The sequence below is a fragment of the Pteropus vampyrus genome, unplaced genomic scaffold (assembly GCF_000151845.1).
Source record: "Pteropus vampyrus isolate Shadow unplaced genomic scaffold, Pvam_2.0 Scaffold373, whole genome shotgun sequence".
Taxonomy (NCBI): Eukaryota; Metazoa; Chordata; class Mammalia; order Chiroptera; family Pteropodidae; genus Pteropus; species Pteropus vampyrus.
Window position 1 is genome coordinate 59,478 of NW_011889154.1, and position 16,705 is coordinate 76,182.

General features: G+C 37.5%; 1 protein-coding gene across 1 annotated transcript; it reads left to right on the forward strand.

Moving 5' to 3' along the window:
• The first annotated feature begins 6,394 nt into the window (after positions 1-6,394).
• On the forward strand, positions 6,395-15,404 carry LOC105305243 (myosin regulatory light polypeptide 9). The gene is made up of 4 exons (XM_011379735.2): positions 6,395-6,609; positions 11,559-11,757; positions 12,213-12,374; positions 14,904-15,404. Exons 2-4 carry the CDS (start codon positions 11,574-11,576, stop codon positions 15,074-15,076), a joined length of 519 nt encoding a protein of 172 aa, XP_011378037.1. The 5' UTR covers positions 6,395-6,609; positions 11,559-11,573; the 3' UTR covers positions 15,077-15,404.
• Positions 15,405-16,705: the final 1,301 nt, after the last annotated feature.

Genomic DNA, 16,705 nt, shown 5'->3' on the forward strand with positions numbered 1-16,705 from the left:
AGTCTTATTGGAAAATGCGTCTCTTTTCCTGGGAAGGACAAAGAGATAAGTCAATATTTTTGGTAAATATTCCCACTCCAAATTATTAACAGTCATTCTTATAAAAAATTAGCATGCATTACAAATCAATATAGTATAGAGGCTTTGAAGTCATACAGACCTGTGTCAGATTCCTGCCTTTTTCTTCCCTAAAATATGAAAATATGACCTTGAGCATGTTATTAACATCTCTTAGCTTCAAGTTCCTCATCTATAAAATGGAAGTGACAGTAACTAACTTGCAGGGCATTGACTGAGAGGTACTGCTTATAAAACACTTGGCAGAGTACCTGACTCCATAAATAATAATAACAATAATAATTCATTATTTTATTATTTTTGTTAAAAATGTACATTGAAAATTTATACTTAGTGTAAAAGTAATATAGGATATATTTACAAGCTAGTTGGAAAGCAAGTCAAACATACATTAGAAAGTAGAGAACAGACAAAACTGATTTAATATTTTTCAGTGCAATAGAATATTAAACATGAGATTTATGTTATTCCAAAATTTGACAGATGTCTTAAAGGCTGAGAGCATTAGCTGTCAGAACATCTATTCAGAACATGCTAAATCAATTCAAGACATGTGAATCAATTTTGTGACCTGTAGTTAATGACCCACCTCGGGAATTATAAGAGGCGAGATCAATCTCTAGACCTGAGAGATGCTAGAGAGACCAGCATCATTGGAGAGAGTCATCAGGATTTTGTGCATCAATTGCACACACACATTGTGTGTGGAGTGGGTGGTGCTTCTCACAGCACTTTAAAGACATTACTGCTCTACCTTCAGCATGTACTAATTGTTGCTGAAGAAAAGCATACTGCTGGCCTATTTATTGTTCAATCTGTCATTTCTCTCCAGAAGTTTTTACTATTTTCCATTTACCCTTGATGTTCTAAAGTTTCACTGTGATATGACTTGGTATATATTTATTTTCATTTTTTCCTGCTTCAACATCAGAGTTCATTCTCAACCTGAATGAAGATTTTTTTGACTCTCAATTTTGGAAAACTGTCATTTCCTCTTTTAATATTGTTTTCCATTCCAATTTTCATCTTGTTCTGAATTTCCTATTAAACATACAATGGATTATTTCAGTTCATCCTTCATGATTTTTGACAGCTCTTTTATGCTTTTATATTTTTGTCTCTTTGTGCTATGTTTTGGTGAATGCTTCAGTACTTTCTCCTTATCTACTACACCTCAAAATGTCCAAAATGTCCAAAACTATTATTTCCTACCATCACCATACCCACACTCTAAACCATCTCTTCCCATGTTATTTATTTCAATGACTGGCATTACCGTCTGTCAGATATCCTGATTCCTTCTTCTCCTAGGTTACTTATTGCTAATCTTCTGTACTGTCAGAGTGATTTTAAAATAATACAATTCTGATCATATTCATTCTATACTCAAGACAGATCAGTGGGATCTCTTTGACCTTCAGAAACATAGCTTAGAGGCCATTCAGGGTATGGTCTCTGCTTACTCCTTTGGCCTCATATTTTTACCATTTTCCCCTCATACTCTATTTTCCAGTTTTTCATTTATTTGATATGTATTTTTATTTATCGAGTGCCTATAATGTGATAATTACTGTCCTGGGCCTTGAGAAGACCTTAGTAAACAAAGCAGCCCAAAAAACCCTGTTCATGGAACTTAGTGAGGTATATGGGCAGTAAACAAAATAAATAAGTAAAGTATATGGTGTGTCAGTATATACTTTACTTATTTATTTTCCTTTTTTTTTTTTTTTTGCAATGGAAAAAAGAAAGCAAGGGAGGAAAATGTTGGAGGTGGAAGTTGAACGATGATAGAGAAGGTGTTACTGCAATGGTGATATTTGAATGAAGACTTGAAAAGAGCTGAGGGAGAAAGAAATGAAAATATTAGAAGAAAGATCATTCAAATCAGAAGGAATATTAAATGCAAAGGTTTTGAAATGGAAAAATACCTGACTTCTTCAAGAAACAGTAAAATTAATAGGGCTAAGCAATTGGGAAGGACAGATAGTAGGCGATGAAGTCAGAGAAATTACCCAAATCTGATCTCTTCGGGCCTCATAGGCCATTGCAAAGCATTTGGCTTTCATTCTGAATGAGGTAAGATTTGGAGGATGCCAAGCAGAACAATGACATGATCTAATTTATTATTTGAAAGGATAATTTATTATTATCTGTGGCTGTGTGGAAGTATAACGTAGGGGAAGTAAGAAGACCAGTTAGAAGGCTTGAGAGAGGATACCTTGCACTAGGATGGTAACAGTAGAGGTGGTGAGACATAGTCATATTCTGGTATATTTTGAAGGACTTAAAAAGTAGGTTTGTACTAATTATTGTTGTAGACCCTGGAGATACTGAAAGGTTAGATGAGGGTCATGAAAGAAAAAGAAATGGCAAAGATGAGTCAAAGGTTGGCTGAGCAACTTAAACTATGGAACTGTCATTACTCTAGACGGAGAAGACAGCAGGAAGAGAAAGTTTTGGAGGTAAGATTAGGAGATCTGTTTTGGAATATGAGGAACGAGATGCCTAGTAGTCCTCCCCATGGAGATGTCAAGTGAATATTTAGATAAATAAGTCTGGATACAGGCAGAGTTCTTGGCCAAGACATACATACTTGGGAGCAACTGCTGTCTAAGTAGCATTTAAAGCTACGAGAGTGGATGAGATCAGCTAGGGAAGGAGTATTGACAGAAAAGAGAGCCAAGCACTGAGTCCTCAGCTACACTGAGGGATTGGGGAAATTAGGAGGAACTGGCAAAGGAGACTGAAGAGTAGCCCTAAGGAAGGGGGAAAACCAGGAGAGTACAGCATCCTGGAAGCGAGAGAAGAAAGTGTTTCAAAGGTGAAGAAGTGATAACCTTGTCAAACCTGTTTAAGGATGGAAAATTGGCCATCATGACATGGATGGAAATCGTTGATGATTTTGATAAGCCCACTTTTGGTGAAGTAGTTGGGGGGAAAAAGCTTTCTGTAGAGGGTTTAAGAGAGAATGTGAGCATAGGTGACCCCTTTGAGGAGTTTTATTAAGGGGAACAAAGAAATAGGGCAAAAGTTGGAGGAGGAAAGTACATCAGGAAGAGGGCTTTTTAGTTGTTGTTTTTGTCTATATTAGTTTTCTATTGATGCTATAACAAGTTACCACAAATTTAATGGCTTAAAATAATACAACTTAATTTTAATCTTACAACTTGGCAGAAGTCCAACTTGGGTCTCATTGGGCAAAAAAAAAATCATAGTGTCAGCAAGACTGTGTTCCTTTCTAGAGGCTCTAGGGGAGAATCCATTTTCTTGCCTTTTCCAGCTCCTGGATGTCACCCACATTCCTTGGGTCGTGACCCCCTTCCTCCATCTTTAAAGCCAGCAACATTGTATCACTCTGACCGTTCTTCCAGTCATATCACCCTGTCTTATCCTACTTCCCTCTTTTACTTTTAAAGCTCCTTGTGATTACTTTGGGCCCACTGGGGTAACACAGGATAATCTACCTATTTAAAGATCGGCTCATTAACAATCTTAATTCCTCTTTGCCATATAACCTAAGATATTCACAGGTTCTGGAGATTAGGAGATGGACATCTCTGGAGAGTCATAATTCTGCCTGCCACATATGAAACACATTACAGTGCACTTGTTGATGGGAATAATGTGTGTGTGAGAGAGAGAGAGAGAGAGAGAGAGAGAGAGAGAGAGAGAGAGAACTTGATGATGCATTGGAGTGACATGAGTGAGAAATGGAGGAACTGGCTTTCCATAGGAACAAGGAAGGTTCCTCTCTATTTAACAGGAGAGGAGGGAGAAGACAATATATGGGGACAGATCTATCCAGATGTGGTGGGAGCTTGTGGGAGTCATTTTTTTCTCAGTGAGTTAGAAGCAAGGTCATAGAGTGAGAACAAGGACGGGGAGAAGGTGTGGGAGGTGTGAGAAGACAGAAATTATAAAACTGACACTAAAATGTGCATTAAGGTAGCACCAAAGGCCTGTGAGGTCTGTGGTTATTAACGTCAAGTGTGATCATTCAGCTTGTTTCCTCCAGTAGAATAGACAAAGCGTTGGTGTATTAGTTAGGGTTAGGAGCAGTTAGGATTAGTTAGGATGAGGCTAAGTGCTCTACAAATTTCAAATTTCAGTATCTTAATACAATCAAAGATGATTTCTCACTAAGAAATTTACATGGATTATCTCACAATGACTGAATAAAGTGGGTATTATCATTATGCCCCTTTTCATATGAGTAAACTAAAGAATTTGTTGAAGTAAATCTACAATATAATTTTTGTTTTGGGTATTCATTTTATTTGAGGGTATTTAAAAATATTATTTGCCCTCTGATCACCTCTAGACAAACAAGCATGCCGCTCCCTTTGCCTGGAATCTCTCCTTTCCTCACTGACTTCTAGGATCAGTTTTGCAATTGTTCTCTGCGGGACACCTTCCACAAGTCTCCAGACAGGTTTATTTCTTCCTCTGTGCTCCTCCTATAGACCTTACATAATTGTACTGTTCCACAATTATTCCCTTGTTAAAGGAAAAGAGAAAGCCCAGATCCTTGGGCTTTCTCAGAGGAACATCCCTGTTCCTCTGTGATCTTTTCTACTCCCTCCCCAAATCCCAGAGATAGCAATGATGTTTTATTTCAAAAAGCATGAACCACAACACCCACTACAGGCACTGTTAACATGTTCACTGAGTGAAAGGAAAGAAGGCAATTCTCTGACACTACATAAGCAAAAAAGGTTGCTGTTCCTTTTTGAGTTGAAGGGAAAACTAAATTATCCATTTTGTTATCACGGGAAAGTAGTGGAAGACTTGAGCTCTCTGTGGTGGCAGGCCACCACTCAGTGGAGGTGTGTGTGCACTGCAGAGTGCTCCATCTGTAGGGTGCTTGCACTACTGCCCAAGCCAAACTCCAAGAAAAAACGGTAGTCTCCTACCAGCCATCTGGAGTTTGAGCTATCACTGCCTAGACACTAGGCCCTAAGCTATTTAGCTCTGTGTCCCCACCTTTCATAAGAGTCGCTTAGGACCCCTGTTAAATTAATGGCTTCCTCTTACCTGCTCTAGAAGATTCTGATTCAGTAGGTTGAATAATTTGTATTTTTAATCAGTACTCCAAGTGATTCTTACTATCAAGGCTGTTTAGGAAATTAACCATCTTTGTTTCAGTCACTACAAGAGTTGGGGCAGTTATTTTTCAGTGAGTTTACCTCTAAGTTAACTTTGAAATATATTATTGATTAATAGGCAAAATGCTCCTGAGGTCCTTGAAGGTGTAGCTTAATATTTAGGTTTTATTATTCTGTAGCTTTTACCTTTCTTTTCAGCAGGGTAATTCAAGCAAGAGCGTCTTTTATGGGGAGGGCCGCAGGACAACCCCAAACTTTTGAACTGTTCTGGCACAGGAGCCAAAGTAGGCACTGAACCTTAGTGCTAGGATGATGAGTATTATAGGAACCCATTCACTTCTTTCGTGGATGAAGTTACAGAGATGAGGTGACCAGCATCATAGTCTTCCTCACCAGAATACAGAGGGAAAAAGGATCTGGGCTTTCTCTTTTCCTTTAACAAGATGCATTATCATCAGGCAAGGAGTGGAGAAAAAGTAGGCCTGACTTTTTATTCCTATTTTCAACAAGCCAAAATTCTGCATCATAGCGAGAGGTGGGGGCGAGATTTAGTAAACTGTTGTTGCTGGTCGCCTGTCTTCCTGGTCCGATCCAGTCAGGCTCTCCTTGCCTACCGAGGTCAAACGGGCTCTTCTGGTGGGGGAAAAAAATAGCAAGCATTTTTGAAGAGGGAGGAAGTCTTAATCCACTTGTGACCTTATGAAATCAGTCTGAGCCAAAAAGATAGTGGCTGCTTGGCTGAGGATCCCTGAGACTTCACAAAATTTGGTCCCGTGTGGAAAGGGTGAGACTAAAATAACACGATACACAGAGATCAAATCGTTCGCACAAAGCGGAGAAAGTCTCCGGGTCTCAGAGAAGAACGCCATGCGCAGGCGCGGGACCGCCGGGAGGCAAGACCCGGCGCCGCTCGGGGGCGGGGCGGAGGCCAATCGGGTGGGCCGCGCAGTTCTCTCGGCGATTTCCCTTACAAGGACTTGGACTGACGAGCCCCGCCTCTGGCCGTGCCCTGGAATGCGCGGGGAGGCAAACCCACAAGACAGACTCAACTATCTGCTCACAGGAAAGGGGAGGAGAAAGACGTACATTATGGAGTGGGTCCAAAAAACACGGAAACTCAGACATAAGACCCAACAAACTACACACATTATATATATGTTCTAAGTCGCCGCTTTATATTTCTTCCCGTGCACTCGGTCAAAATTGCGCCATTTAAGCACATTATCACACCTTTTGGAAACACCCCCGTTGCCTTTTCATTACGTCGGGCCCACTGTTGGCGGAGAGTGGTGACTAGACTTCCTTCCGGTTTGCTAAGCGGCGGCCGGAAGTGTTGGTTTTTAGCGACTCAGTGGGTAGTAGGGTGGTGATAGCGGCAGCGGGCGGTGAGTTTACTGAAGTACTCGTATTCTCGCGGCTGTGCAAGGTGAGTGGTGCTCGCGGTTGGGCGCGTGAGGCTTGTCCCGTGGGCCCGTTTCTGCGGGGCGGCTGGGAGGGCAGCGGCGGGCTCCCCGGAACCCGGAGCTCACCTGGGCAGGTGCAATTAGCCGGTTTCCCTGTTTCGAGCCCAAGAGCCCGCTCCGTGTTCGAAGGCCGTGGCCGGAAGTGGCCCAGACGCGAACTTAGCTCCTTTGCCCAACTTGGAGCTTGGGAAGTGTGGCTTAGCTCGCTGGCGCCGCGAACTTGGGCGATAGCCCGGACAGCGAAACCTGAGCCCCGCCGCGCTGACTCCGGGACTGTGTTTAGTTTCTAACGTGAACTTGCCCGAATCGAGAGAGTTTGCGCAAAAACCGTAGCCGAGTATCTTCTCCACCCCACTGCTGCAGCTGTTGCAGCTGTGTGGCTACCTTTAGTAGGAATAAGCAATTAAAATTAGCAACTTCCTCAGCTCAGTGTCCAGTTCTGTAATTAGAACTTTTTTAAAAAAGTATTTGGACAAAGGGGTTTGGGGTTTAGTTTGTGGCTTGAGAAAAACTTCATAATACAACACCGTGTTTCTTTTGGGTGGAGACTTTGGATTAAGTCAATTTGCCACTGTTAACTTTTAAAGTAGTTGAGTACACATATGGAAACATATCAGTTCCTTACAGAAGTTTGGAACAAATAGGCGTTCAGTGGAGATTTTTTAACTTAAGTGCAAAAAATCTATATCCAAAGGTAAAGAAGATATTTCTTAAAATTACTACCATTTGTTTCATTTTTCGGGAAGGCTTTTGCTATAACTTAACCAGAAAAGCTTTTATTTTCTTAAATGAGGCTTTACTGGCAGCGAACCCTGACAACCAATTGCGTTTGTCAAATGCTAAGAACTTTTTGGGTGTGGCAGTCTTAAGAGAACTGATCCTACCTTCAACCGGAAGTTTGCATAGGAATTGAAAATTTCGTTTAGTTGGAACGGAAACACTAACCTGAAAACGTACTTTTAAAAACCTAGTTGGCACCCAAAATGACATATATTTAACTTGAAAGCGCATTGATTAAATGAGACGCATTTGATCTGAATTTGGGAGGCCGACCAAATAGTAGGAATTGTTTTCCAAAATGAGAGTTTTTCCTTAAAAGAATGTATCATATTTCCTGGAATACTGTCAATTTGAGTGTTAGTTCTGTAGTTTCTAGATTATTTTACATTTGTTAACACTTTATAAGTGCTATACTCTAGGATTCTAGAGTTATCTAATGTAATATTAGTGTAGGTTAATCCCATTTTATAAATGAAACCATAGTATCTAGAGATTCTGAAAAATCCTCTGGTTGCCCTTAGCGTAGGGGAAATCCCCTTGGAGGATTTTATTTTTTATTTCTCCTATCACTTAATCAAGACTAACATCTTCCTTAACATGTGTATCTCCTTTTGTCATAACCCTAAATGATTCTCTTCCTATTTAATCATTCTAAAAAAATAAAAATAAAACCACGAATTCATTGTCACCAACACTCCCCTCCATCGATTTAAAATGAGATTATATTTCTTTAGATCTGTAAACTCAGTCTCCTTGACCACATTGATGATTTCATTCACTTTCTCATGCATCTTAAATCCTTTATATATTTCATAGAAGCCTGCTCTGCAAGTCTCCCTTTTAAGTTTCATACAGCACATATCCCTTCACACCAGATATCTCTCATTAAATGCTAGAAAAAGAGACTCTAAACTCTAATTTAGAATGAGTGAGAATTCTTATAACTTTGAAATCCTTAGGTGCCTACATGGCAATCTTCCCATTCTAAATACAGAATACTTTATTTAGAATATTTCATACTGTCGATGTATGAAATATTTTCCAATTTTATTTTACCCTAGTTATCTAAATTTCTATGAGATTTGTGTATTTGCTGAGGTCTCGTTATATCAAGTCAGTTAAAGTCCTTATTGTTTGGGGAAAGTGAAAATGGACAGAAAACTAGTCATAGCAAGGCGTATAATGACAGTATTCTAAGTGACCTGCTCCTTGGGATCGTAGCACTGTTCTGATTTGGCTCTCCGCCAGTGTTTATTCCACCCATGTTTTTAGTTAGGTAGGGAAAAAATAAACTACACTTTCCTTATTTTGAAATAACTGACTGAAACTGAACTCCCTAGCCCTGAATTGCTCCAGGTTTCTGGTGGAAGATAAACACAGATCAGAATATAACCTTGAAAAGGTAAAGGCCCAGGAAGTAACTTGCTGGATGTTTCACTACCAGTTTTCTTTCGGTAGACTTAACTACCTTAATTTGTTAGAATTAAGACTAACATCTGAATCTCTCAATTCTAAGGATGTTTTGTATCTTCTAAATAGAACAGGATTTTTCAGGGTCTTTTTCCCCTCTCTCTAAATCTTTGAGAAACAAAAATCTCTGAACTCACAGTATTCAATAATCATGAACCACCTTTGAGTTATTTTTCATTGTCACACATTGTTTTAACTTGCAAGTCATACTTCTGGAATGAAAACTATGTGACTCATTTCATAAGTTGAACCAATCATCTCATTTCTTTACAGTTGCCTCCCCAACTACATTTTAAGCTCTTTGAAGATAGGACACTTGTCTTAGTTTCTTAATTCTTAAATAGTATTGAACACGTGACATTTGATGCACATTAGTGTCATTAACTAATCATATTAAAGGTTGATGATTAAGTATTGAATGAGCTAAAGAAAAGTTTGTGTGAGACCAGTGCTGACACCCCAAAAACATTCTTAACTTTAAAAAACTTTTATAATGCATTTACAAATTTAAAGAATGCATGATTAAAAGAAAGGTTAATAGGAAATACATCAGTTTTTGTTACATATAACTTTATAACCCAAACTAAGCATTTTTAAAAGGTATCTGTAGGGCTCCTACCAAATATAGTTAATATGAAATTTTGTAGATTAAAAAACCAGTTGTCAACCATTTGACTTATAATTTTCATCAGTTTCATTGTTCTTAAAATAACTGACATTCCTGCCTTCTTAGGGGAAGACAGTGTTGTCATACAAAACAGACTATTTTTAAAGACATACTTTGGTTTGCAATGACATGGCATGCCTAAAATAATAAAGAGATACAGGATGGTAAATATGTGCCAGTCATCAGGTCTCAGCCACTCACTGCTGAGTACATTTAAAAGATGGGGGAAAATAAATTCCATAATTCCTTATAGTTTTTAAAACTACATTTAGAATAGAGAGGAAAATTATACCTTTATGTAGTTTAGCTAATAATGGGATTTACTCTCCCTATAAGGTGTTACAAAATGAAAATAGGCATTCATGAATGGTTTAGATAAATTATGAAGGGCAGCCTCCATAAAGGAAATTTGGAAATGAGGAAGGAGTATAACCATAACTTCTGTGTCATGTAAGGTATATCTTACCAACAACATATTCTGGTGTATTGCCAGAGAATGCTATATTGGAAATTTGTGACTCCATGTTATTTCCTACTAAAATCTAAGAACAGATTTAGTTTAAAAAAAAAATAATAAGGCTCTTCTAATTTCCATAATTGAATATAGTTTAGGTGATATGGTATCATGAAGGAAAGAATGTAAAAACTTTTAAAACTCATCAAAGCATTGTATTCTAAGGTCACTTTGATCTAGGTAGTGCTTCATTCTTTGCAGTCCACAGACTTATTTTTAGAGCAAGGGCATAGTGTTTTGCTACATCATAGCTAAATGTTTTCAGAACGTAAGCTTTAAAATTGTTATCCTGGTCACAGGGTGATATCAGTAGTGCCTATTTTAGACCTGCTTGGAAGGATATAACTCAATACAGTGTTTTGGTCTTGCTGGTAGAGGTTTTGCAGACTACCATAGCCACCTCAGCTCTAAAGAATGGTACAGTAAAATTTTATTATCTGATGACTGGGATTTTTAACTCTGAACAAAATTTTTTAGTCTTTTAAAGATTGAGTGTTAAAAGGAAAATTGCTTTACCATTTTACATACTAGACTTTTTTTATTTTTAACTGAAGTTTTACAGGAATAAATTTAGATTATTATAGAGCAAAGATAGTTTCCATACCTCTTTAAATGTTTTCTAAAACTTTAAAAAAAAACTAAAATAGCTTTAAGAACTATTGTACTCTGATTTTTGTTTAGAGGACTTAGTCACCTTAAGTGATTTCGCTTAGCTCTGAGTAAGAAATTGGTTTGGATAGAGTGAAATACTAGTAAAATTTAATTATAGGATGAATTAACTTCAGAATTTTCTATACTTTTCTGTTAGCCTTTGAACAGATATCTTGAACTACTTTGATTCCAGAAATGAGGGTACAATAAGAAATGTTAATTGCAAGTGGAAGAATGATATTTGGCAGTAAGGATTAGGAGATAAAGACCTGTTTTTTCAGTTCTCTTTCCTACTTTCTGTCCACTTTTTTAAAATGGAACACAGAACAGCTAGTTTAGGCTAGCTGCAGAAGGCTAGACCTGTTGAAGATTAATTAGTATACTTCAGTACTCCAATAGCACTGACGTATAGAACTGGCACTGTTTCTCCAGGTTACCTACGTTATTTTGTTTCTTGTTTCTGCATTGCTACTAAACCAGTAGGTTTGGTTTAGCTATACAGCAGTCCTGGGGACATGCAATCTTGTTGATATGCAACTAATGTTGGTTGCAGTTTGGAATTTAAAGTTAGTGATGGACTGCTGATTAAACATCACAACTACTGAAGATGAGTGAATGCAAAGCATGAGTTCGGTTTTTGTCTTATGTATTTTGGTTCTGTGAGTAATGGTATCAGTTAGTTGAGAGAGATTTTTTTTTTTTTTGCCAAGTGATACTATCCTGCTAATAATTTTTAGACAAATCTCTTAAGTAGCTCAAACTTATCAGAAAGGTTGGTTCAATTTACTTTTTGTTAATCTTTGTCTTCTTGTGTCTCCCTTCTTAATTAGGATCTAACTGCCACCATGTCGAGCAAAAGGGCAAAGACCAAGACCACCAAGAAGCGCCCCCAGCGCGCAACATCCAATGTGTTTGCCATGTTTGACCAGTCACAGATTCAGGAGTTCAAAGAGGCCTTCAACATGATTGATCAGAACAGAGATGGCTTTATTGACAAGGAGGATTTACATGATATGCTTGCATCCCTGGGTAATAATCGGTTTAATATTAATATATTAGATAGAATTTTTGTAACTGTTTATGTTTATTTCTGAAGGCTTAAAGTTCTGTGAAGCCAATCTAATGATGTTTTAGTTTACTAAGTAAGATTCAGAGTCTAGGGCAGTGTCTCCCAAAGTGTATGGTCCTTGGACTATCTGCAGATTTCTGGCACGCGCATGTGTGTGTGTGTGTGTTGCAAACACTGATGTTGATTATGAGAGTGGTATTATTCCTTTTGACATCCCAAGGGAATAGCATACAATCTCGATTCTTAATACGGGCCTTAATCATTGAGAAGATTTTTTCCAAATAGTTTTACTATCATGAATGCAGACAGCAAGCTTGTATAAATGATTGTCTTTCTTGTCAAAGTGTTTACTGTGATGTATCGTTGATGCATTTTGAGATATAATTAAAATTATGACCCTCATTTTTTTGTTCAGGGAAAAACCCAACTGATGAGTATCTAGATGCCATGATGAATGAGGCTCCAGGTCCCATAAATTTCACCATGTTCCTCACGATGTTTGGCGAAAAGTTAAATGGTACAGATCCAGAAGATGTCATCAGAAATGCTTTTGCTTGCTTTGATGAAGAAGCAACTGGTAATTACCAAGTGATTTAATTTTTAGTTATGGTAACTAAAATATATAATAACTTGAAAATGATGACATAATGTCCTCAGGCTTATACTATACTTGTTGTTTTGGGGGTTTTTTGGACAGGCTTCTTCTGTGGCATCAGTCACTTTACTGTCTCTGCCCTTAAATATTCGATTTACAATTTAGTAGGTGTATTTGAAACTCAATTAGGTAACTTATGTTACTCCTTTACCAGAATAACTCCACAAAGGTTAGGCTCTTAGTAAATATGTGTTGAATGAATAACCAGAGCAATCTTGGATAAAATGTAAATTGTGTTACAGGCCATGACAACAGTACAGTCCTGTGTTTATCAGGTACTTTTTAGTTCTGAGATTATTTAAATCTGGTATATAATCTTTTGCTCTGGAATTAAACTCCCTGTTCATATTCCTATTTTGCATAATGGCTTTGTGATTTTAGACAAGTTACATAACTTATCTAAGCCTCTTTTTTTATTTGAAAATGGACAAAATATTATTACCTACCTCATAGGGTTGTTAGGAGGATTAAATGAGGAAATGAGATAATAGCATACTGCCTGGCATAGAGTCAACTCTCAAAAAACACCCAAAAGTTAACTACATAAATGCCTGATCCTTTGGCAGAGTATATATAAGAAAAAAGATAAAGGGGCATCTCTGTGGTGAGTTATTTGAGAAGGAAGGCACACCCATTGATTACGCATTACTTGGAGTAGTTTGAATAGTCCAAGCATAGTCTGGTGATAGAAGCATAGTCTCCCCAGTTTGGCTTTTTGGGCTCCCCAAAATGTTGCCTCTCTTGGCCTTTTCAGGTATACCACCCTCGACCCTTGTATCATCTTCCTAACCTCCTTACAATCCTCCACATTGTTGTCCTAATTTACCTCTACCATTTCTGCCTCTATGTCTTCCTCATCATACTACCTTCCCCTTCTTGAAATTGACATTCTTAACTGGTTTTCTGCAAGGGGTAGGGGAGAGGCAGGCAGAGGAGACTTAAACTTTTTCACCTAAAGACACTTTGTATTAATTGAATTTTTTATACTTTGAGCAGATGTAACTTTTTAAATAGGAATAAAACCATAAAACCGTTTTTCAAACTTCTCTCAATAGTCATATCTTTTATAGAGCCTTGCCTGCATTTTCATACTATTTTCTCATGCCCCTAGGAAAACTTAGAGCCTCTCCCTTCTTTCCACCTCCAAACAATTTTATTTATCTCTCTTGGCACATACTCTGTCTGAACTTCTATTTTGTTTGTGTACTTATTTCCAATCATCATAGTCTCTCCCTTTTCCTAGGTGATGGCTGTGTCTTCAGGAGCATTGTGTTCCCATCTTAGTAACCCCTTCTAGCACCTACGACAGTCCCTTGCACATAGTCGATGATGAGTTTATGTGATAGTTGAATGACTTGGCTGTAGATGATTATTTCTATAAGCTAAAATTCTTAAGTTTTGAGGAACATCTTTTTTAAATTCTAGAATTGAATTAGGAGGAAAAAACCCATAAATCTAGAGATTCTTATGTGAACTGATCTTATACTTGCAATTCGTTTTATAGGAAATATATTATTAATGGTTTAGCTTAATTTTACATACAAGAAAGTTGTCAGTTTTTCTTTTTGTTATGAATTTCAAAATCTCTGTGCTTGAATTATCATTTATCACCTTTGGTTCTCAATTATGATTGTACACGTGAATTACTAGTCAAACCTTTTGAAACTATCAATACCAGTTAATAAAGGTAGAAGCTGGACCTTTTTTTTTTTTTAAGCTACCTGGATGATTTTGATTCTGATGTGCTGTCAGGTTTTATGAGAACCCTGCTTTCACATTCAAGAGTAGAAAGCACACCTTTTGGCTTACAGCGCCACACCTCCAGTGCCTTGCCCGGTGACTCTGACATAGTTAATGCTCAAATATTTACTCAGTGTTTTTGCACACTCTGGGCCTGGCCATATTTGTTATTAATTCTAAATTAGATGTGTAAAAAAAATTTTTGTCTCATTTCACATTAAAAAAACAAAGTCAAGGGTAAAGTGACATGCCTGAAATAACACAAAAACTGGACCTCAAGACTCCAGTATTCTTTCCACTGAAGCACTTTATAGATTTTTATGACGTGGTACTGACTTTAGTGTTATTTGCTTATAGAATAAGTGTGACCATTCATGCTACTTTAAGGAACTATGTGGCTTCGATTTCTTAATCATACTTTATTGCTTTCATTTAGGCATAGGTTTAGTCCCTATTATGAAGAGATCAGGAGATGGATGTGGAAAGATCAATAAAACAGCTGGTTAATGCTTCTAAGCAAGTAGGCATTTTCTAAGCAACTGTCTGTCCTCTGAGGCTGGCTTAATAATAAGCATGTGAAGACCTCATATTTCATGTATTTGCATATTTGCAGTTCTTAACATATAGAGTGTGCTTAGTCAAGTGTAGATGCTCCTCGTAATTAATCCTCAGAGTAGAATGTATTCTGAACCACAGTCTTTTATTCTTTAGGCACCATTCAGGAAGATTACCTGAGAGAGCTGCTGACGACAATGGGAGATCGGTTTACGGATGAGGAAGTGGATGAGCTGTACAGAGAAGCGCCTATTGACAAAAAGGGAAATTTCAATTACATTGAGTTCACGCGCATCCTTAAACATGGAGCAAAAGACAAAGATGACTGAAAAGAACTCCAAATTCCAGCCAAACGTTACTTGTTGCCACTTTGGGTATTTCTGAGACTTTCTCTTAGACCCTGTAGCATGCCCTAGCCTTACAGCTTTTACCTTTCTTGTTGTATTTATTCTCAGCCATTTCGGCACATGCATCTCTATAATCAGACTGGAAATGGGACTTTTTGTCATTTTCAGAATAGAAAATAGGGTAATTTAACTTACCAGTCCCCCCCCCACCCCAATAACTGCAGTCTGCACAGAGTCAATATATTTTTTCAGAGAAAGTTATTCACTCAATTTTTTCTGAACCAAAATTAAACTTTATGATAAAAACTTACTTGTTTAAAATGTCTTTATTTACCCAAATTGCCTTTTGTTAGTTTTAGTCATATCTTCCAAAGAAAGGTAAATGAGGCAAATCCTAGAAAATGATATGGTTGTTAGACCTCTCCCTTCTTCCTCCCACTTTTCCTAACAATCCTATCCCCTCTATTCAGTCCTTCCCCTCCCGAAGAAATCCAGTTTTAACTGCCTTAATCAGATTTCCTGTACTGTCTTCTTATTTTAAAAATAATTTCCTATAGAATTTGCATATATATGATAGCTTTGGGGCTTTAAATCCTTAAATTTTACATATCTGCCAGCATCTCTCCTTATCTGTACTAAGCTTTTGTCCATTACTTTATGTCATTTAAAATTAGACCAGGCCACTGAGTATAATTTTAATTTGTCCTCATTTTTAAAACTATTTTAGACCCAAAGGTTCTGTGGAATGCTTATACCAAAAAGACAGCTTTTTTTTGTATTGTATTTCAGTGTTGGAAATACAGTAGTTTTTATTATATAAAGCTTTTTTTTTTTTTTAACACAACAATCCCTATTGAAATACCATGTTTGTTTATGCAGAAATTCTCCATGAATCCATGTATGAATTTTGGTCATTCCTGCCTTGCCCACAATCAAAACAGCTGAAGCTACATGCCTGGGAAAGTGAGATCATTATTTCAATCCTAAAAATAGCTTCTGCTGTTTCCAGAAATGCAGAACTGTTTCAGAGTTAATCAGGAAGCGGTTGAATTTCATTCGGTTTGGGCTTCAAAATCTGACTCGTAAAGATTCATAAGTTGAAAAGTTGAAACATTGGGGGAAAATTAACAATTAGCCTATAAAGATGAGTAATTGGCAATTACTCTAATAACTACGTTTTATGCTATTAACAAGACTATACTTGGACAAAATCATTACATCGGTTCAATAAGCAAATTACGGAATTGCCTTCAGGGCAGTAGAACTTACAATCAACAGGATATGTGAGCTAGATTCTTTAACCTTGTGAAGCCAGCTCTTTAGAAGAGGAGTAGAAGGACCAGAACCAAGACTGCTCTTGCTCCCTTCAAATTTAGAATCTTAGTACCTGCCATAACTCTTTACCTTTTATGTATTCCTGAATTTCATTCAGTGTTTTAAGCAAAGTACTTTTTCTGGGCTATAGCCATGGTGCTTTAACAGATTTCTAGTTAGTGACTATTGAAAAACAGTTCTAGAAACAAATATGGAGATCAGAGTACAGTTAGGGTGTCTCAGCTATGATCTTAATTAAGGTAGCCAGACTGAAGGTTTATTGGATGGTAATAGACC

What these genes read in the sequence shown, in the direction of transcription:
- LOC105305243 (XM_011379735.2), top strand. Translation starts at nt 11,574, where the DNA reads ATGTCGAGCAAAAGGGCAAAGACCAAGACCACCAAGAAGCGCCCCCAG. An exon ending in TGATATGCTTGCATCCCTGG is followed by an intron (nt 11,758 to 12,212) that starts GTAATAATCGGT and finishes TTTTTTGTTCAG; the next exon opens with GGAAAAACCCAACTGATGAG. An exon ending in CTTTGATGAAGAAGCAACTG is followed by an intron (nt 12,375 to 14,903) that starts GTAATTACCAAG and finishes TTTATTCTTTAG; the next exon opens with GCACCATTCAGGAAGATTAC.